This window comes from Eptesicus fuscus, chromosome 8 (genome assembly GCF_027574615.1).
Source record: "Eptesicus fuscus isolate TK198812 chromosome 8, DD_ASM_mEF_20220401, whole genome shotgun sequence".
Taxonomy (NCBI): domain Eukaryota; kingdom Metazoa; phylum Chordata; class Mammalia; order Chiroptera; family Vespertilionidae; genus Eptesicus; species Eptesicus fuscus.
Genome location: NC_072480.1, coordinates 43894781 through 43918260, shown reverse-complemented (window position 1 = coordinate 43918260; position 23480 = coordinate 43894781). Strand labels below are relative to the sequence as shown.

The window sequence follows — 23480 nt, the reverse complement described above, 5'->3', positions numbered from 1 at the left end:
TATAATATATTTTTACTTTTAAGTATATAGGATATTTCCTAGGCATTTCTTTGATTTTTCAATGACAAGGACTCACTTCTCTGAATCTCAGTGTAAGTCACATAATGGGTACAGCATCGTGTTGACAGCAACACTCTCATGAGAGGGCTCTTGAATTTTGTAGACATTTAAGTTTGTTTGGTTACCAATATGGAAAATGAATAGCCTTTAAGTTTTGTTCTTTGCTCTACACAAAATTAGATGTAGTGGTTTTGGAAAACTGCCTTTTATAAAAATTTGAAATTATGAACTCTTACTGATCATTCATATTCTTAGTGGGGTATTCGTCCCTTTGGAAAGAGGTGGTTAAGTTGGGAAGTCTTCTAAGGGGATCACTGTTGGCTTAGAAGTTTATGAGATTGATTCATTCCTGTTTTTATGCATGGCTTGGCGCTTTCATTTGTATTGCTGTATAGTATTCCATTTAATACATCACAACTTATCCATTCTCTTGATGGGACATTTGAGCTGTTTTGAGTAGATTGATAATTGGCAATTCTTGCATTCAAGGAGAGGAATACATGCTATCAGTCAGCCTGGTGCCGCTAAAATCTTCTGTATGCTTTTGGCTTCCTTTTCTTTAGATTTAGGAAATCCCCAAAGTTAACATATACCCTCAGTAATTAGTTAAATTAGACACTTCCTTAAATTATCTCTGAGTATCTTTCGTCCATGTGTGCCAATATTTTTCACTCCAACAAAGATTACTAATATTGGATTAATGAAGTTTTGAATCTGAACTTTTCTCTGAATTAGTACATGTTCAAGCATTGAATTTCTAGTGAAGAAGTTGATGAAGAATTGATCTTAAAAGGCTTTGTTTAGGGAAAACCTTAGGGGAGAAATTTTGAAGGAAGTTTGCCATAAAATATAGTAAAATGTATATGTAGAATATGCAATGAATTTAGAGGACGAAGAATGTGCACGCATAAAAATATCAGTTTGCCTTATTGCTATAGTACCACCTACTAATAAGAATACAACACTTTCAGTGAACTCTATTTGCAGTTTTTTATTGTTATGTTAGTTAAAGTAAGCATTTGGGGAATCGCAGTTTCCTTCCAGAAACAAAACCAGGCCTGAAAGTGACAATGAGGCCAGCCATTAAGAAGGTCAAAGGTTAGCTGTGAATAGGATGTAGAGTACAAAATCAGTGACTTTTAAAAGATTATTTATAGTGCTTAATATAAGGTTATATGTTCATCTTGAGTAGTATTTGCTTAGATGTGTTACAAGGTGTCCCCCCAAAAATGTATACACACTTTAACAGCTGATAGCTTAATTTTGAAAATGAAATGTATTTTAATAAACACTGCCTTTGTAATTATTCAAAGTGTGTATATACATTTTTTGGACACCTTATATTATTCTTTCTCATAGCTTCCTTTAGCTCTCTAATTTCATTTTAGTAGAAGGATATTACAGAAGGCAACTAAATGTTCATTTTGCATTGAAAAAGGTCAACTTTTTGCTGCTATCTTATTTGAAGTGCTCTGTTTAAACATGAAGAGAACCTATAAATTTGTAGGATCATTAGACATTTTGCTATTTTTTTTGTACTTTGTAATGTTTTCTTGGCTCTGAGAAATTCTAAAAATCAGAAAGCACTTTCTATACTTTTGTATGCTTTTTAATAATTTGACAGCATGGAATCAATAGGCTAAAAAGACACTTAAATCCTTTTCATTGAAGTATTTTTATTAAATATAACCATACAGCTCACCAGAGGGAACATTCCGTGTAACCACCGCCTGGTCACTGCCAGCAGCCCTGCAGCTCCTCTCCTTTTCCCACCCAACCAGCACGCTTGTCCTGACCTCAAATACCATAGCTTAGTCTTGCCTGGTTTTGAACTTTATTTAAATAGAACAATACAGTATAAATTCTTTTATATCTGGCTTCTTTCATGAACATCAGTTTGTGACATTTATTCCTGTTTTTATGTACACTTTAGTTTATTCATATATATTGCTGTATAGTATTCCATTTAATGCTAGATTTATCCACTCTTTTACGGATGGACATGTGGGTTATTTTTACTTATTTATTTACTAGAGGCCTGCTGCACGAAATTCGTGCAAGAGTAAGCCTTCTTTCCCCTGGCTGCGGCACTGGCTTCCCTCTGGCACCCGGGACCCAGGCTTCCCTTGCAGCCCTGGCTTCATCAGGAAGGTTGTCTGGAAGGATGTCATGAAGGACTTCCAGTCTAATTAGCATATTATGCTTTTATTATTATAGATTTTGCTTATAAAGAGTAATATCCTTGATATTATTGTTTATGTCTTTAGCTGTATATTTCTATGTATTACTGATGACCGAGTAATAAAACTGTCAGACAAAATTAACTTTTAATAGGTTTATTTCAATGAGTAAGTCACTTAGACATAAATTGACTAGTTACAATTTTGAAGAGAGTGCTTTTAAATTTGTATTTGGAAATAATACCAAGTTTACAGGAAAGTTGCAAAAATATTATGGAGAACTTCTGCTAACTCTTTACCCAGATTCATCAGTCTTTAATATTTGTCCCATTTGCTTTATCATTCTCTCTGTTCATTTACATAGGAATATATACATGCATACATATAGACATTTTAAAATTCTAACCCATTTGTGAATAGGTTGCATACATCATGTCCCTTTATTCGAAATAGTTTAGTGTGTACCAGTGTTCCCTATGAAGGAGGAGAGTCAAGAGTGTGGTTTTAATTCACTGACTTCAGAACTCTACATCTCTCATCATCACTACTTTCAGAGAGAACATCATACTTACACAGTTACCATGACATCTGGAACTACTCAGAATATTGAGGGGAGGAGGTTCATAATACTATGAATGCAGAGGTTTTTGTCCCAGCCTTACAAAGGGTTCAGCATTCTGGAGAAAGGGGCTGATGCGTACATTCAAGAAGGAGTCCAAAGACGAAAGATAATTTTGAAAGGCATTGGGGGTCAGAGGATCTTCAGCTAAAGGAGCTGAAAGACTACCCCTTGTCTAAGGACCCCCGTGCTACTTACTAACACAATTTGTCCTAAGGCAAGGTAGAGATAATACACTTCAAAGGGTAGAATTTACAGAAGCATTGTCAGTTTGGGGAATAGCCTACAGCTGTTCAGGTGTTTGGCCAACAGGAGGCAATAACATGTAGATTTAAAATGCTCTGGGCTGTCTGGTAGCAAGCAATAATCCTATTCAGGTTTGGGGGAAGTGCCGTTTAGCCCTTCCAACAGGTAAACTACACATGTGGCTCACCCTTGTTGAGCCGCCCAAGCTTCACCAACCTTTTGGTGAAACTCTTGTAATTATCACATGCTGGAATTGGTTCTCGGCATGAATTACAGTTTCCTTTTCACTTGGGTATATCTTACTGGTTTTATAGAGTGGGTCTCTAGATATGCATCATCAAGTGAGGGAGAGAATAGGTTAGCATATAGGTTAACAAATACTACTTTTTAGAAGGCATATTAATTTGAAATTTGAAATTCAGATTAGGCATCCTTCTCTAGGACCACTATTTGAATTATTGAAAAGATGTCAGGTTACTGTTTTTAACAGGCTAAGAAAAAGGAGCCAAGATATTTTTAATGTCATGATTGATTGATTAGTAGGTTCACTTGCACAGCATTAAAAAGGTAAAGGAAAGGGAATAAGTGTATGCTTTGAATACCTTAAGTTTAATGTATTTCATTGTTTAGTAGCTAAACAATAATTGTCTATGATGATACAGTATATTTATATAATATCCATTTATCAAATGTGTAATATGTCTTTTCTATCAACAGGCATCTTATCACTCCTTATTATTGCTTCTCAGCTTTTAAGGCTATAATTAAAAATTATTTATATTGAAGTTCATTTGTCAAAAGTAAAATGATAGTCATTAATCTATTTACTTATAAAACTTCAATGATAAAATAAGATTTTGTTGATGAAGTACGTTGTTAGACAGTTTTGGTTCTCTGTTGTTCTCTCGTATCCACTGACAAAAATAGTATATTCACTCATTTGGTTCATTATTGAAATAACCTTATTTATGCATTATTGACTTAAGGGAATGTCTTTTTATTCTAAATACTGATTTTGGACATATGTCTCTTTCTTTGTGCTAATGTCATTCCTTGTTTTCCTGTTGAACTAGACAGGACACTGCTTCAGAATCAAGGTGATTACAGGTCTAAATATTTTCATTTAAAAATTTCATAAATTCTTCCAACTGAATATCAACATTAGTTTAAAAGCAGTTTTGGCTGTCTCCTGAATGCATGCCATCATTCTGGTGCTATGAGGTTTACACAGTAGAAAAAATATGACACATGATATAATCAAAGATCACAGATGACCATAGGAAATCCTGTTTCTACTCTATTCCATGTTGAGATTTCCCTAGAACTGTGCTGTATCCTTCAAGCCAAGCCTAATTTTAATTTTGAATTAGTAGAGTTAGAACATATAAATTCCTTATGTAAACTATTTTAGAGGTACATCTATACATATAAGTAATTCATTCTAAATCCCAAGAAGATGCAGAAATAAGAACCTACTCATTAAATTGACTCCGGTTTTGACCTGAAGAGGATTATTAATCTATTTCTGCCCATCTTAATTTCTGTCACGTTGGGTACTTTGAGACACTGCTGAGGCCTCCAGACCTCCCACTGGTCTGGACACAGGAAAACACCTACTTCCTTAGTGTGGGAGTCTGACCACATCAGCGATGACATTTCTTCCTCTTGACCAGCATGCTTCATGGTAAGCATCCAGGGTCACTGCTGAACAAGGTAACTGGAAACGGCTACTCTTTGCCTTGTTCTAGTGTCTGTGCTTTGCTTATATCCCCAGCTCAGTGACAGACAGACATGCCCGTCTCCCTGTTGGGGACCACTGACATTTAGGTTTCTTTCAAGTTGGAGTAAAAACATGGTATTAAAGACTGAACTAGAATGAGATGTACAAGGAGAAAAATATTATCTCAAAAATTATTTCGGCCACATTGGGAAGGTGAAACGTAACTTTTTGGATACTTGTAATTGACCATTACCTTTTTTATGGTTGGCTATAAGACCATTTACGTAATAACTCTTATCTGCTTTTAAAAGCCTAATGGAAATGTTAGTTTTACTTTTTGCCCTTTTAGGTTTTACAACAGCATAGAATTGGATGTGTTTATTACCTTACATGTCATTTGCCCTATGATTTCCTTATTTTACATATGTTTACATTAAGCGGTGGGAAAATTAATGTCTTGCTTGCTATCATTTTCTTAATCTTAGGTTAAAAGGATGTAAGTAAATAAGCAACCCAGAGATACTTTCAATTCCAATGTAAAAAACTTGCTTTTAAAATAAAATTTGCATTCAGTGTAGAGTTTAGGAAATAAAACTTTTTGTTTTCCTCATTCTTTTTTTTGATTTGCACATCGTTCCACTGATTAATCTATCACTTTTGACTCATAGCTCAGATGCTGTATGTTGATTTCCACTAGAACAGTTCAATCTCAATTTTTTTTTAATTAGTAAAGATTTTTCAGGATGATAGATGGTTTACCCAATTGAAAGCCAGGACTTAGACTATTAGTGCACCTGATGTGCTATGGATCCTGTGCAAAAAACTAAAGTTTCATCATGTTCCACGCAGCCTTTCTTGGGACATTTACAAAGAGAAAGCCTTTTTAGATTTCTGTTAAATAGTTAGTATTACATTAATCAAGTTTTGTTTCTATCCTGAGTTGTGATACATTGTGACTTAGCTATAGATTTAATCAGTGTGTGTAGTCATTTATTTGGACTTTATGACGCTAGTAGTTTTAGATGGGTGCTCGGAGTTGAAGGACGAGGGACAGTTTGCTGCTCAGCAGAACAACACCTTTGTACAACGGATCCTGGCCTAAGAGTTTGCCTTTATGAAAAGTGAATCCATGTTGCCCTGGTGGGAAATAAACATGATGGCATCTTTCTTAAAGTTGAGTCCCTGTAAGTGGTCACTAAAATGCTTTTGTTCTGTACAATATCCAGTCATTTAATTGTTATTAAATCTGGCAAGTGAGCATGAACAATTCTGTGTTAACGTAAGAACCATCATGTTAATTTAATAGCTGATGTGGTGAAAGCTCTAATTGCTTGGAGGATATGTTACTAAAAAGTTATTTTGAAGCTTTGTGGGCAGGGTGCTTCATATCATATCCATTGCTTTTGATCAAGGCTCCATCCAGAAGGGCTTGGAAATGCCTGCCCACCCTCATTGTGGTACACATACTTCCTCCCCTTAGAGGCCCTCATTTTGTTCATGGATTGTGGGGACTAGTAATAGGAAGAATATATAGAATACACCCATACAAAAATAGGTGGAAGTTCTCCACATTGTATTTCCTTCCTAGTTATTCATTTTTAATTTAATACATTTAAATAGAGGTAATGCTGGCACAGAATAAATTTCCAGAATATGTTTCTTGGGAAGCAGTTTTATAATGCACATGTTGATATTCTAAAATACAGAAGGAGAAGAAAAGATTATATGAAAAATAAGGGAATGGTTATAATTTGTTTCATTATTTAAAAAATGTAAAGATAGTTAAAATGATAATATGTGTATATTCCACCATATTAATGTATTATTGATTTGTCCCTCCTAATTAAAGATAAAAAAAAAAGCCTTTACATTTTGGAATGCAATGATTTTAACAGCAAAGAAAAAGAAGTGAGACATTTACATAAATGAATACCTAATACTACTCTGAAGTTATTTATCTGCTGAAATAAATTACATTTTTTCATTCAAATAAATGAAAAGAGAAATACTGACCAAAAGACTTACTACTAATTAGAGACTGATATTTTTCACCAGAAATACAGGGGATCCTTAGAGTTCTGACAGCTTTGGATTTGAGATTTTTATAGACCTTTTCTGAACTGATGCAAAAAGTGTTTACATTGGCAAGATAAACCTCAGTACTTAAGTTGCTGGATTTTGACTGCCTGAGTTTGAATTCTGGCTCCTCCACTTATTATCTATCCATGGGACTGTGGGCAAGTTACTTAGTGTCTTTCTACCTCAGGTTTCTCACTAAAATGGAAATAGTAATAACACCTTCCCCATAAGGTGCTGTGAGGATGAAATGAGTTCATACCTATAAAATGCTTAGAACAATGCCTGGCACATAGTGTGTGCTTTTTGTATTAGTTTTATTATTACTACATGTTGTTTTGTTTTTATTTTCACTCAAAAAGTGGACATTGTGCTTGGCTACCTGCTAAATTTATTTAAAGGAGAAGTCAAGTGAACACTAATGTTACAAGTACAAAAACAACTTAAATAACTAATCTTTTATATATTAAAAGATATAATAGCATCCCCCACCCCCACATTTTTCACCTCATCCCAGTGTAGTTTTCTTTTTCTTTTTTTTTTTTTCAAATTTGTTAGTGCTTTATTTCACTGCTAATACTCTTTTAAGAAGAGCATCAAATCTTGGGAGCTTGTGATTGCTGCCATGAAATCCAAGGCTTCCCTTTGAAACACATCACTGACTCACTTCCTATTGGTCTCCAGACACCTTTAAAAAGAAAAATCTTTATTGTTGAAAGTGTTACACAGGTCCTCCCCCCACTCCCCATTAACCTCTTCCAGCCCGCTCCATCCTCCCCACACCAGGCACTCACTAGCCCATTGTCCTTATCCATGGGTTATGCATTTGTGCACACAAGTTCATTGGTTGATCTCTTCCCACCCACCCTCCCCTTCCTTCCCTCTGAGGTTCAACAGTCCCCAGTGTAGTTTTCAAGGTGGAATATAAGAATTTTCATGCATTATCTTTTACATGGTTTTGATTCTTGAAATGACCCATTTAAGAATGTCAGATTGCTGACTACATATAAATCCAAGATTAAACTACTGTAAGTTGCCTCTGTGCACTGACTGTTGAAACCCTTATCTGGACCCTGGCTTCTGAATCCATATCTTCTCGCAGCTTATGCCTTATCTCAGCCACCAAACTGCTTTTTCAGGATGTCGTTTTTTAGTACCAGATAAAGGTCAGTGGTCTGTTATGTAAGTCCTTTCAGTATATTATTATCTTATATTTTGACTGCTAATTTTTGGCTTATTACTCCTTGTTGAATTCCAGACATGGGAGGACAATGGGTCATTGGCATTTTATTTGGATTGCAGGATTTAACATTGTAGACGTTATGAAATTTTCAAATATGTAAGGCTAATGTAAGGCTACTTTATGTACTTGCTTTATAACATTCCTCCCCAAAGTCTATACTTCATAGTAGTAAACTGATATAGGTACTTCCCAGTCTTATTTGTAGTACTTTCTAAACACTTGATGTGTCATTAACAGTGAATCAGATTTTCAAAAGATGGTTTAATTCCAGCATTAAAATATAAAAGTTTAAGAATCCTTTGATTTGGTTTACTCTAGTATTGTTAGAGATACTCAGAGGTTAAGATAAGCTCACCCGTGAGGGATTGAAATAGGTGCTTTTACATAATTCAGTTAGCTTTCTAGGCTTAAATTATAAATTAGATGCCCTTATATAGGACAGGAACAACACTTACTTGGAAAACGATGCCTTATGCTGTTTACTAACACTTTTCATTGTTGATAGCTACTAGTGCCATCAACAGCTTAGTCTGTACTTTTGGGAAACAGAACTTTTTGCCAGAAAAACTTAAAAGTCATGACTACCAAGTAAAGATTTTAAGAGGGTCCATCTTTTATTTATTCCTGTCATGTTAGCCCAGCCAATATTATTTTTTGTCCATTTTACTAACCTTCTGAGTTAATGTTTCATATTGTTTTATAGTATTTATTCAATGGATATTTATTGAGTTATTACTGTTATTTGCTAGTTACTACACTAGGAGTTAGAAATACACCCATGAACTAGCATTTAGCAAATAACTGCCGAGGGGATAATGTTACTAAAATGAAAGTGTTGCCTGGCCGGTGTGGCTCAGTGGTTGACCTATGAACCAGGAGATCACGATTCGATTCCGGGTCTGGGCACATGCCCAGGTTACGGGGCTTGATCCCCCAGTGTGTGGCATGCAGGAGTCAGCTGATCAATGATTCTCTCTCGTCATTGATTTATAACATGTTTCTATCTCTTTCCCTCTCCCTTCCTCTCTGAAATAAATAAAAATATATCTTAAAAGACAATATAATGAAAGTGTTTATCAGGATATGACTATTATATATAGATATCTAAATCGCAGTTTCTAAAAGGGTAATACTTTCCAAAGTGGAAGTAAAGATGAACAAATGTATTCAATACTTCAGGGCGTTTTGAACCATGGACATATATTAGGGTTATAATTTTATCCAGGATACACAACGAAGGAGGTTTGACTATATTGAGATCTATGTGTCAGCCACTTTCTGCAGTATCATAGTACATCATGACAGCTGCTGTCTGTGTAGCAGCTTGGAAGTATTAACCTTCATTTAGCTAATTCAGAAGTAATATTTCCAGGATGATAGATCAAGATTAGAAATAATGGAATTACCTGATATGTGAGTACATGAAGTAAATAAAACTATGACAGGCAGGTCTGAATGTCTCCTGACCTCTGATTACCCCAGCACCACAGAGCTCAGTTGAGAATCTAGGTGGGTGTGGTTTTTCAACCTGAGTTTCTTTTCTGATTTAAGAGCTGACACTTCCTGACTTTATCAAAATTTTTGCACCTTCACTTATTGGTATCACACCTATAAACATTGCATCTTCCTCATTCTCAGGGAAGCTCAGAGGCCTTGCAACTCAAGAAAAGTGAAGTATTCCCACCACTAACGGCAACAATTATTGCATGGTATTCCAGCTGCTGACATTATTGGTCTCAAAAGTAAATTTGAGTCATAATGACCTTTGATTGCAGATAGGCCTAGCATAACTTAGAGCGACCTTCCTGGAAAGGAAATTCTTAGAGCAGACCAGCCTTTCCACTTATATAGAAGGGTGTGACACCCCCAACCTTCCCAAAAAGCTGGGGTTGAATAAGGGAATTTTTGTACACTATTTCCCTCTTGGAGAGTTGCAGTGCTTGCTAGAAGATTACAGTCTCTGTTTAGTCCTACTATAAAAAAATATGTTTAATATTTTTAAATTTAACCTATTCAATCTTATTTGACCACAGTTTTTTCCTTAACATGTTACCTAACAGCAATCCCAAAGTTGACTGTTCTGCCTTAATTCAGGTTACTTTCTGCCATGATCCAGCGATTGGTAGCGATCAATTAGGAGGCAGATCTTAACACTCATAGCCAATTAGAAGCTATCTTTATTAGCCTATTCTGTAAGAACTATAAGAAAAGTTTTTTATGAACCTTTATGGAATACTTACATTACTTAGAGCACACTATTAATTTGAAATTTTTAGTAAAGCATGAGTTCATTACTTAAGCAACCTTTGCATTCCTTACATTAGGACTTAGAAGGTGGGCTACCATGGAATGAGTAGAAACAGGTGAGCTTCTCATGACTGGGCTGTGGCCTGGAGTGCATTTTCCCTGAGATGTGGTGGCCTGGGTGCCCAGTGTGCCTCCTGATGCATTGCTCCATGCTGCCTGTGGCTGTGCTTGCCCGTGGCGGGACTTGTGAATGGCTTGTGCTACCATATCGTTGCAAAGAACCAGGTTATGCAGTGATCCTTACAAATACATATTTACGTATTTGCTTTCTGCAGTGATGGAGAGGGGAGAAAAAGGACCTCGTCTACTTGCAGCAATGATTCCCTGAATGTCGGAGGAACCCCTGTCACTCCTCGCCGAATCTCCTGGCGGCAGCGCATCTTCCTCAGGGTTGCTTCTCCCATGAACAAGTCTCCCTCGGCAATGCAGCAGCAGGGTCTGTATGGCGCTCACTAAAGAATTACTCCTCATTAGTGTAAATTAGGGAATGGAATGCAGTGGTTTGTGTCCAAAGAGACTTACGTATTATAGTGGAGAAATAATTTCTCTTTCTATATCTGAGATAGTGGTTAACTTCTCAGATATCGTTAGAACGTATCTGGCATTCAGTAAATGCTTGTTTAATGAATGAATAAGTTTCCAAAATCAGGAACTATGATAGTGCTAGAAAAGTCATAGATTTTTTTAACCTTCCTTCCTTCCTTCCTTCCTTCCTTCCTTCCTTCCTTCCTTCCTTCCTTCCTTCCTTCCTTCCTTCCTTCCTTCCTTCCTTCCTTCCCTCCCCTCCCCCCCTCCCTCCCTCCCTCCTTCTCTTTCTTCCCTTCTAACTTTGAAATTTTTAAAAAATTGAATTTATTGGGGGTGACATTAGTTAATAAAACCATATAGGTTTCAAGTATACAACTCAGTAACACATCATCTGCATACTGCATCTGCGCTCGCCACCCAAGTCAAATCTCTTCTTGCCACCCTTTATCCCCCCTGTATAGTCTTCCCCCTCTCACCTCCCCACTTCCCCTGGCAATCACCATATTGTTGTCTGTGTCTCTGTGCTTTTTAATTTTTGTTTTTTCCCCTTAATCCCTTCATCTTTTCACCCAGCTCCCTCCCAACCCCTCTCCCCTCTGACAGCTGTTAGTCTGTTCTGTTCAATTATAGTTGACATTCAGCATAGTCATAGCCTTTTTTATTATTGGAAAAGCAATGTACTCTTTTTTAACAGTCACACATAAAACAAAGTGACGTAAAATATTGAACAATAAAGAAATGGATACAGATACACTAGGCGAATATCAAGCAAAAGAGAGCATGGCAGCTGTCTTCGAATGTTAGGCCTGTTGTTAGAAATTAAAGCAAAAACATACAGAGGGCAAAAAAAACTAATAATAAACAGAAAGATATAAAAATAATGAGAACACACATAAGTATACAGACTTGAAAGCTAGAAAATCACAGAATTTTTGACATAAATAAAAAAAATCACTAGCTCTTTTAATATATTCCTCCATGAAAATTAAATATAGAAAAATTGAATACAGATAATAATTGAGAAATACAATTAAACAAAGTTTATCTGATATTTATATGGAACCTTGCCATCAGAGAGAAAATTCATTCATTTATAGCACATATGTAACAGTCATAAAAATTAATTATGTTCTTGGCTCCAAAGATTTCTTAATGAATTCCACACCATCATGACCATTTATACTATGTTCTCTGATCACAGTGCAAATAAGAATAAAAATAAAAAAGAAGGAAAAAAAAGATGAAAGAAAGAAAGGAATCAAGAATTAGAGGACAACCAAAATATTTTGTCTGTTTGGAAACTGAAAACTCTACTAGAAGCTGGAAGAAAGACAATATGATAAAAATTGAGTGGTATTTAGAGAGCATTTCTAAAATTAAGAAAGCCAAAATGTAAATGTACTAAATATTTAACTCAAGAAGCTAAAACAAGAGTGAAAGAGTAAAAAAAAAAAATTTAAAGTTATTTATTAAGAAAATAAGGATACGGGTGGAGGTCAATTAATAAATTTAAAAAAAACAAACAAGAAAACAGTTGACATTACTAAAGATAAAATCAACTCTGCCTAGGCTGGTCAGAAGAAGCTTCAGGGCAAAGTTAGGTATTTGTTTAAACTCATTTCTGAGACAAGTATGTTTCAGAAAGAGGAACTAGCAAAGCTCTGAAGTCATTGGAGGGACTTTTGTGGGTCAGAGAATCATGAGAAATTAAACTTTGGGAGCACAGAATGGAAGGCTGAGATGAGGATGGAAAGGTTACATGAGGCCGGAGTCTGAAGGGCTCTATATGCTACCCTCTGTAGTCTGGACATAGTTCTTTGATATATAAGCAATCATTGACATGTTTTAAGAGACATGATCATGCCTGTTAATACAGAAAAAAATGGCAACAGTACAAAAGATGGCCTGGAACAGAGGGAGAAAATGAGCTCAGGAATTGGGTAAGAGAGTGTTGCAGGAGTGAGCAGGGGTGCTGAGCCAAGACGTGCCCAGAGCTGCTCAGCCGCTTTTCTCCTGGAGGATTCAGATGGTAGATGTAGCCTTTAGGAGAGCCCTCATACCGACTCACACACTCTTTTTGCTTTGCACAACCAGAGGGTGTACATAGGTAAATTGCAGAAGTGTTAAAACTCAGGGGAAAGGCCAGTTCATTTTGGAGCACCTATCTTTTATTTTTTTTTTTTTTTTTTTTTTTTTTTTTTTATTTTTATTTTTATTTTTTTTTTTTTTTTTAATTTCTTTATTGATTAAGGTGTCACATATTTGTCCTCATCCCCCCATTCCCATCCCACCCCTCTCCCCACGCATGCCCCAATCCCCTGTTGAACTTAACCGTTGGATAGGCTTATATGCATGCATACAGGTCCTTTGGTTGAACTCTCCCCCTCCCCCCACCCTCCTCCTACCCTCCCCTATCCTCCCTCTGAGGCCCGATAGTCCAATCGATGCCTCCTTGCTTCTGGTTCTGTTCTTGTTCCTCAGTCTATGTTGTTCATCATTTCCCCTAGATGAGCGAGATCATATGTCACTAGAATTATACTAATAAGAACTGAATGTGAGACGAGCAATAATAGTTATGCTGACAGGCAAATGAATCAATCTGTAGCGAGCTTCCCCCTGGACCAACAGTTCTTTTGAGACCCAATTTCAATGTCCAGTAGTTCCTTATGTGTACATGTCAGCACTGACCCCTCAGCTCTGGATGGTGGACAAATGGTGGTAATGGAGGTCCGACTCCCTCTGGTTTGGTCTCGGCCGAACCCAGGGGCACGGTGTCACCCAGACTAAGGGGCACGTGGCCTCACCCCTACCCAAGGGGCGCGTGGTCTCACCCGGGCCTGGGACCCAGCCTCACCCGGATGGATCCAGGGGCGCACGGCCTCACCCGGACCCAGGATCTGGCTTCACCCGTACCCAGGGACGCTTGGCCTCTCCCAGATCCAGGGGCACGTGGCCTCACCCGGGCCTAGGTGCACGAGGCCTCATCCGGATCCAGGGACACATGGTCGCACCCGGACCCAGGGACGCTTGGCCTCTCCCAGACCCAGGGCCACTTGGGCTCACCCGGGCCTAGGTGTACGAGGCCTCACCCGGATCCAGGGACACATGGTCTCACCCGGACCCAGGGACGCTTGGCCTCTCCCAGACCCAGGGCCACTTGGGCTCACCCGGGCCTAGTGGAGCACCTATCTTTTAGGTCATTTTGTGCGGAAAGGAGAAGTGGTGAAATGAGGTATGCTTTCATTTCACTATGAGAGGGAACTCTGGAAGGGGAATTCAGTCTAGTGAGTTTACTTAAACCATTCCTTCCAGAAACTAACAGTGACTGGGAAAGTGGCTCTGTGCAAAGCTTTAAAGGTGGACTATAGGATGAGAGCACGTTGATTCTGGAGAAAACTTCTGTAGTCTGGGTTACTGCTGTGGAATGCCTCTCACTGTGTTCTTCTCTGCAGATGGGCTGGACAGGAATGAGCTGCTGCCGCTGTCCCCTCTTGCTCCAACCATGGAGGAGGAACCGGTGGTTATATTCATGTCTGGGGGCGATGACCCAGAAAAAGCTGAAGAAAGAAAAAAATCAGAAGAATTGAGGAGTTTGTGGAGAAAAGCTATACACCAACAAATTTTGTTGCTTCGAATGGAAAAAGAAAACCAGAAACTTGAAGGTTAGCCATTCAAATAGGGCTAAACGATATGATACTACAATTTAAGATTGTTGTCTCGGACTGTATACGCACTTTTACTAGACTCCTGATTATAATTGCTTATTTCTATTTTGTGAGATTGTTATAACACGGGAAAGACCAGCTTGAAATATTTGCATTTTGGCTTAGTAGAATTAAAACATCAGGCACTCTTAGAGCTATTTGGGTAATAGAGAGTGTAGATAATATGATAATACAGTCATATATATTTGATCATCAATGTATTTGATATGACTGAAATATCATTGTGCATTACTTTAAAAAAACTCTTAAACATGAGAAAGCAAATTCTTTTCTTGTTGAATATGATTTTCAACTCTCAGGATAATTGTATTTATAATAGGCGAAATAAGACTATTTCAAATTAATTGTATCCAATTCAAGTGTCTAATTACATATTATCAAATCAAAGTTCACATTTTTGTTATAAATTTTCTATTTAAAAATTATATGCAAATCATTAAATTTATAATTGGATAATCTAGAATAGCTAGTGTGCTGTTTGTTTTCTCCTGAAGGGTTCAGATGGTAGATGTAGCCTTTAGGAGAGCCCTCAGACCGACGCACGCACTCTTTTTGCTTTGCTTTATTGCTAAGTTTATCAATACCAAATGCTTTAGAATGTGTTTTCCAGACTGAAATATTGATGTTATTTACCTCAGTACTGATAGAACCACACACAGGAGATGTGGAGACAGGACCAACATGTATTAATGCCATTATCTGTGGCACATCACTTAACATAAAAGAGTCTTACCTATACTTACCTGGCAGGGGAGATACCATGATCACGAAGGTGGTTTTCCCAGGGCGAGGCTTATCCATTGCACTCCGGATGTGCTGACCCCTGCGATTTCCCCAAATGTGGGAAACTCGACTGCATAATTTGTGGTAGTGGGGGACTGCGTTCGTGCTCTCCCCTGAAAGAAAAAAAAAAAAGAAAAAGAAAAAAAAAAGAGTCTTACCTTTTACATTTGTAAAATGAAAGATTTAGCTTAAGTGGGCCTGTTGATTTTTTGGAGTCTTAGAAACTGCACAATTGAGGATTGTCTTTGAGTTGCTTTTATTGTGTTGTCTTCCAAAAAGCTTTTTAAATATAAGTATTCACCTTTCTGTGCTCATCATCTAGCTTAAGATTCCTCTTACTATACCTGTTACTCAATTCAGTTTTTAATTTCAACAGTATTTAGTTTGCAAGCTCATAATTTATTTCCTTTATTGTTATTTTTCTTAGCAGAATAAAGAGTACTAAGATTTTACATATCCCTAGGAAGTAAATGTTCTTAAAAAAAAAATAAAAATGCAATTAGTTGCTGTTGACATAGCTTTTAAAAGTTTGGTGTGATAAATGGTATGCCCACTTGAATTGCCATAGATTTTTTAAAAAGGAATTGAATTTATAGGATGGGGCAAAAATAGGTTTACAGTTGTTGGTTTGGCAAATAATAACACAAGAATAAACTCTGTGTTTCTTATACCTACAACTGTAAACCTATTTTTGCCCCCTCCTGTGTGTTTTTAAGCAATTGGTTACATCTTGAATTAACTCATAAACAGAAAAAGAGGTTGAAAAAAGCATGGCTATCATCCTCTAAAACATTTAAAGCATGAACTTAGATATTTCATTAACATTTGGGAGTATGTACAAGTAGAATCTTATATTAAATTTTAAAGGAAGTTTTAGAATCATAGACTGCATTGGAAATGGCCTTAGAGATTATTAAGCTCCATTCTTCATTCTGCAACTGTTAGTCATTGGCTTGGACTAGATAAGGAAGTAACCTAAGGTCACACAGTGATGTGCTGGCAGACAGGTACTAAACCGCGTGTTTACTTCTCATGGTTCTCGGGTTTTCCCAGTATGCCACAGTATTTCTCAACTATGTGTGAATATAGGGAAGTGGAATGTTTCAGTGCAACTGACTGCGTGTATACTATAGAAACTGACAGAATAAGAATGGAGGTGACATTTAGAATATTTAGAAAACTTTATTAGTTTTATATTTATTTCTCTACTTATGTAACAAAGACAAAATAATTTAGCTTATTAAAATTCTAGCCAATGGATAATCATTTTTTGGTAGTACTTTATTCTCACCTACTTAACCAATTGAGGGCAGAGATGAACTGCTCCTACTCGGTTTATCCTCAGGGCCTGCAGTTGGCACATAGTAGGTGCTTATTATTATTTTAAATGAAAAAATGGTCTACAGAAGGCTGGAGAAAAAGAAAATCTGAGGATATGTTGTGCTCTGTTCATTGTGAAAAAAATCATTAGCAAGGTTAAATGTGGGATTATATTTATTATTAGCTTTAATGAATTCACTCCTTTTATTTGATGATCATAGAGAAATATGAGGCAAATATTGAGAAGCAAAGCAAAATTATGTTAGAAAGCCATCTAGTGGTATCCAGGAGAATATTTTTGTGTGCGATTTTTTAAAAAATTATGTCTGGACTTTTATGTAGAACATTTTACAATCCTGTTCAAATAGCAGTCGATTGTAAGATATTTAAATTTTTTTGAAAAGGTTTCAAACACACTAAGTAAAGAGTAATACTGGTTTTGCTGTTGTTTTTTGTGCTGTCGAGGACTTTGGATGCAATGACAAAGATTTGTGTTGCAGAAGGTAAGGTGGTTGAGCCCTATGGTCTTAAATGAGTACAGATTAGTCTGAGAGACTCCTGTTCAACGTGATATGAACGAAAGAGAAAAAAATATATTCTGTCATGGTTTTTCTTCCTTCTTCATTTTGAAATCAAATAAAAACCAAGTTAAGATAGTGGTTGCTTTTATAGACATTTCTTTTAATAAGCTCTGGGCTTATATTTTAGACCAGCAAATGAAAGAGAATTTTGTGCTATTTAAAAAATGGAAGTAGTGATAACTTCAGTAACATGAATTCTCCTCTTTAAGATTATTACCAGTGAACACAGGAGCACATAACTCAGTGTTGTTAAGGACAGTGTTCATAATGGAAATAGTTACAAATATATACCAGGTTATGATGGTCAAATATTTATGGAATCAAGGTTAGCATGAGGCATTGTTTTTTCATAGATGTCAAATATAAAATATTAGCACTTCCATGGTGTTTGAAATGATGTAAGTTGTCACTTTGGAGGCTATCACATTTATAAAAAAGTTGAAATTTTTAGCAGAGCAAACATGGTCTATTTTTATATTTATCAGAGTGACAGTCTGTAAGATACAGAATAAAACCTCCTCAGAAAGTTATTCCTGACATTTTCTTACATGAAATGACCCCAAGTTCATGTATTCTCACTTTTTTAAAAGTTTCATTTTTTTCAGAAAATATTAGTGGTTGATTCCTAAATGTCATTTGGTATAGTTTTACAAATACAATACAATGTTAAAAATACTGTGTTTTAAAAACTTATCGGTCTTACATAAATTCTCTCCTTTTCCTCAGCAAGCAGAGATGAACTCCATTCCAGAAAAATTAAATTGGACTATGAAGAAATTGGTGTATGTCAGAAGGAGATCTTAATAACCTGGGATAAAAAGTTATTGAACTGCAGAGGAAAAACAAAATGTGATATGGAAGACATTCATATTTCTCTTAAAGAAGGTATTCTAGAACACCTCAATCTTCTTCTTTTTTCTTTTTTTTGTTAATCCCCACCCGAGGATACTTTTCCATTGATTTTTAGAGAGAGTGGAAGAGCGGGGGAGAGACAGAGAGAAACATCAATGTGAGAGAGACACGTTGATTGGTTGCCTCCTGTCTGAGCCTGGACTGGGGCCAGAAATTGAGCCTGCAACCGAGGTATGTGCCCTTGACCAAAATCAAACCCGTGACCCTTCAGTCCGGAGGCTGACGCACTATCCACTGAACCAAACCGGCTAGGGCTCAATCTTTTTAGAGAAAGCTTCAGAGATTTTTTTTTTAATTTGTGCACCTTGGGCATACTTTTATCTTTATACTTTACCTATAAAAAAAGGAAAGTGATTACTCTGCCAGCAGTCAGTGACTCAGTTGGTAAGAAATGGTGCTAATGGAGAGAGTGTCCCTGAAGAGATAGCAACACCTTTTCTGCAGACTTGCCTGTCTCCTTCAGTCAGCGGTTCTCAGCTCAGTGTTGTCGTTTACCAAGGAAGGAGCAGATTCACTGGATTCACTGGTACAGATCTTTGATCATGTCCATAAAAGTAATTCGGGCTTACAGACTTGACTCATTTCCATCATTTGGTTAGAAGAGTTCATTTACACACATGTGTACATGTATATGTATATTCACTTACATGTATGTGTTTATATATACAGAATTATATTCTTGTTAATCAATTAGTAAGTTTTCCTTCCATCTATTTATTTATTTATTTATTTATTTTGGAAAATTTACTTTTATTTAGCCATTATATTGCATTGCTGCTCTGTCATATAAAATGACTGATAATGAATCTTGTTTTAAAAGGTTATGGTAACGTGTGAAACTGTTGCATAACTAAATTGAAATTAAGATTAATTTTGTAAGATCCTACATTTACAGGCCTAATATATCGGTGGTTTGCCTTGAAGATATGGAAATCCTAAAGATTTTCATTGAATGCATTATTTGAAAGATAAAAAAGTGGTTCCTGGAATGTGTGAGAGATGTATGGCTTTTAAAATACATTTTAGGGGGTGCCCATCTTCCCATTTCATACAGGATACAGTTTAACTTTCTGAACATCGTGCCCAGTGCCCCCCATAATCTCTCCTTCTTCATCTTTCTGATCTCACTTTCTGCCTCTCGCTACCTTGTATCACGTGTTTCCCAGTATGTCCCAGGCTATTTCTGCGTGGATTGCTGAAGCCTCCCTACACTCCTCTTTCTTACCATGCTACCTGCTCCCCTTTCCCATCTCCCTTCTTTCCATCCCATCTTCTTCTCACTCCTCCTTCCACCTCCCATTCCTCTGCCCCTCTCAGGGCATTCACTCGCCCTCCTCCCGGAGAGATTGCTGCTCACACTCCCAGTCTGGAGAGTCCTAGTATCCTTCAGCACTCAGTTCAAATTCCATTTCCTCAGAAATAGTATGCCCGCCCCTCTCCTCCACCAAAAGGAATTAGTTTCACTTTATCATTCTCTCTTATAATTCTTTCCCTGTAATTGTGGTGATCATAAGTTGCAATTTTGTATTTACATGTACATTTGTTTAATGTTTTTCTCACCCCACCACTGCACTGCACATCTAGCATCTAAGAGAGCATCTTGCACAAGTTACTTACTGAATGGATGAATGGATGAATGAGACTAATTTTCCTGAGAATGCATTTATTTACTGCTTAGTGATGAGGTACCCTCAGGGCCATGCTCTCCACTCTGCTACATATCAGATGCTCAATAAATACTTGTTTAACTGAAGTGAATTACATTTTTGTAAAACTGTTACTGGATGGATAATAAAACAGTCCACTCCTGTTATCAATAATTCATTTAATAAGCTGATGAAATTACCCTCTAAGAATGACATTTTACACATTCATTCATTCATTCATTCATTCAACAAATGCTTACATTGCAAGGTATATTCTTGGACTTCATCATACAGAGATGAAAGTGTGCTCACTGTTCTCCAGGACCTTGCCATTGCAGTGGGGAAAATAGATGAACATACAGTCGAGAGCTACCTGTAATCTAATGTGGCAGTGTTAGTAGAGGATGAACCAGGTAGTAAGTGGAAAGGAGTGCTTACTCCCAGAAATGTCCGGGAGACCTTCGGTAGAAGAATGGCATTCAGGCTCACCCATAAAAGACAAACAGAAATACACTAGGCATTCAATGGGGGAGCTTGGATTTCCTTGAGACAACAGTAAGAAACTGAAGGTGTGAAAATAACCATAAGCTTCTTATACTTTGTGAATGGTGGGGAATGAGAGGCAATTGGACTGAAAAGGTGGTTTGGAGATATATTGTGGAGGGCCTTGTAAATCTGTCAGTGACCCTGAGCTATAGCTTTTGCAAAATAATACTTTTAGCTGATGCAAACTGTGGCATTGCAGTCCAAAAAGATAATTGCCATTAGGCCTTCCTTTACCCAGCTGGAGCTCAGGAACGTATTTCAGAGCTAGTCTGTCTGAACTGGAAAAACGTAGCGAAATAAAATTAGCTGCTTTGTAAAGAATTGAATTCTGTCCCTCCCAGTGCTTAAGTCATATCCTTTGGCATAAAAAGCATAATTCTAGCAGACTTTGAATTGATTGTGATACCCTTTGGTTTCCTAACACAATGGAGTTAGCTTCATTTCATAGGCTAGATGTTTTCTTCTCAAAGACTGAAGGTTGTTCATTAGCACTCCAGTTATACCTCTTCATTTTTATTATTTCACTAGTGGCCCAGTGCACAAAATTTGTGCACATTAAAAGGAAATTAATTAGAGGGAATATTTTAATATTGCTATTTGCCCTTTGTCTATAATAGAAGTGTCAGAGATGAAAGAAAATTAGTAAAATATATATGAAAATGCCCTCCTGTCAGAGTCTGGGGTGCGCTGCGGGACCCAGAGTCAAGTCCCCACCCACTCGCACACACTTCGAAAGTGCAGGAGACTCAGACTCGGCTGGAGGGCTCAGCCTGAGGTCCCTGTTAAGCCCTGCCAGGCGGGGGGCACAACCTCAGGTCCCCCGGCCTGGCACTGGGTGTGTGGGGGTGTGCAGTCTCAGGTCCCCTGTCAAGCCCTGCCGGGTGAGGGGCATGGCCTGAGGTCCCCTGTCAAGCCCTGTGGGGCAGGGGGTGCAGTCTGAGGTCCCTGCTGTTTGGTCGTGACATTATGGTGTCCCAGCTAATTTGCATATTACTCTATTATATAGATAGATTATTCAATGACCATATAGGAATGCTGTTTAATTCTCTTTTACCACGTTTCTTGTTTATGACCAATATTGAGACGTTACATGAGGATTTGCATTTGTTACTAGCTTCAAACCAAATAAAAGGTGATAATAGGCAGTAATACATACCAGGATTTCAGAATTTGGCCCCCGAAACCAGATTTCTGGAGTTCTCATTCTAAACTGCCACTTGCTAGCTGTGTGAATTCGGGCAAGTTACTTAGCCTCTTTCTGCCTCAGCTTCACCATCTGTACAGTGGGGGTAATAGCGATCACCTCCCTCATTGGGGTGTTTTCTGAGCCCATTTACCATGCTCAGCAGTGAGGCACCCTCAGTGAATTGTGTATTAGGTGCTCACTCGGTGTTGGCCCATGTTGGCAGTATCGCCGTTGTTATTTGAGGGAGGTTTTTTCCCCAAAAAACATCAGCAGCTGCGGGATTAAACTTGTTAGTCGTGCTCCATGTTCACACGGTGGCATGCAGGACATTACAGCTGCCTGTTTCAGGCATTATATGGTTCACCAGCTATGATTCAGCAACTGCAGTCCAGAGTTCATGACCTTGATTTTTATCTCGGACTACTGTAGGTGTTCCCAAAAGCCGACGAGGAGAAATCTGGCAGTTCCTAGCTGTACAGTATCGTCTAAGGCACCGATTGCCCAATAAGCAGCAACCTCCAGACACGTCCTATAAGGAACTTCTGAAGCAGCTCACGACCCAGCAGCATGCTATTCTCGTGGATTTAGGTATGTTTGTCCTGTTGATTATTATTTACAAAAGTTTGTTGAGTTTTTTGTTTGTCTGTCTTTTTGGTGTTGAGAAAGAGGAGATGTTGGCCTATGTAGAGATACCGACTCTGTCCTTTTTGGAGGGCGGTTGGTTTTATACCTACTTGAAGATGTCATAATTGCCCGAGTAGAAAATGAAGTTTTTGTCACCAAACTTGCCCTCCGAAGAAAGAGTTATCTTATATGTGAATCAGTATAAAGGTCATAGTGTCAGATACTCTGAGTTCCTGTTTTTGAATAACTGACTTTTGTTTGGGGTAGACAGTTATCTCAATCAGCTTTGACTTTGAAATAGGTTAGAGTAGGTTAAAAAGGCTGCCAATTTTTTTTTTAAAACAAAAGTTCCATTAAGTATATCTGGACAGGTTGCTGAAAACAAGCCTTTGAATATGAATTTATAAAGCAATACAATGAGTGGTTATGTTGTGGAAATCATGAATACTTCCCTATAGGGTGAAAGAAAAATTATATGTCATAATGTTAGATGAATGGGTAACTACAACCTGGGGGAGAATTTCCAGTGACAGCATTATAAAGCTGTGTTTGTAAGTGCTAAATTTCAAATAACTTAAGGAAGTAAAAATAGTATTATTTTAAAAATTATATTGTGCCTAGTTTTTCTCTAAATTAACATATTATAATATATACTAGTAGCCCTGCACATGAATCCATATGCCAGTAGCTCACTGCTGCCCTCCTGTAGCTCTCCGCCCGCTGCCCCGCCCTCCTGTAGCTCTCCCCCTTCCCCCCGCCCCCTGCCTCCCCATAGCTTTCTCCCTGCCCCCTCCTGTAGCTCTCCGCCGCCCGCTTGTAGTTCGCTGCCCCACCCTCCTGCAGATCCGTGATCCGGTCGTTACACAGTCTGTCGTTACGCCTCACGGCGTAATGGATAATTAGCATATTCCTCTCTTATTATATAGGATTTTATTATTTTATAATATCAAACATTTTGGATTAAATATTGTACACTGACATTTGACTATTTCATCTGTATCCCTAAAAATTGGTAATTTTAAAGTGGACAGATATGTTACTTGAGCCCATTTGTGAAAACAAGTGGTTACATTTTATTTGGAGTCACCTTATATTAGGGCATATAAAAATCACTGGCCAAAACCTAGTTTTGACCTCTGTTCCTTTTAGATGATAGCTTTTTGTTGGGAAAGGGGCCC

The 23480-nt window shown here is 37.6% G+C and overlaps 1 protein-coding gene and 1 non-coding gene across 2 annotated transcripts in view; both read left to right on the top strand.

Moving 5' to 3' along the window:
• Positions 1-23480, top strand: part of TBC1D4 (TBC1 domain family member 4) — a 220356-nt gene that overhangs the window by 178710 nt on the left and 18166 nt on the right. Inside the window, exons 11-14 of the mRNA XM_028149057.2 lie at positions 10727-10887; positions 14432-14641; positions 18115-18273; positions 22108-22266. Coding sequence (XP_028004858.2) covers positions 10727-10887; positions 14432-14641; positions 18115-18273; positions 22108-22266 — 689 coding nt within the window. The remainder of the gene's footprint in view (positions 1-10726; positions 10888-14431; positions 14642-18114; positions 18274-22107; positions 22267-23480) is intronic.
• On the top strand, positions 15440-15603 carry LOC114232454 (U1 spliceosomal RNA). The gene has a single exon (XR_003618501.2). It is a non-coding gene; the product is annotated as a U1 spliceosomal RNA (small nuclear RNA).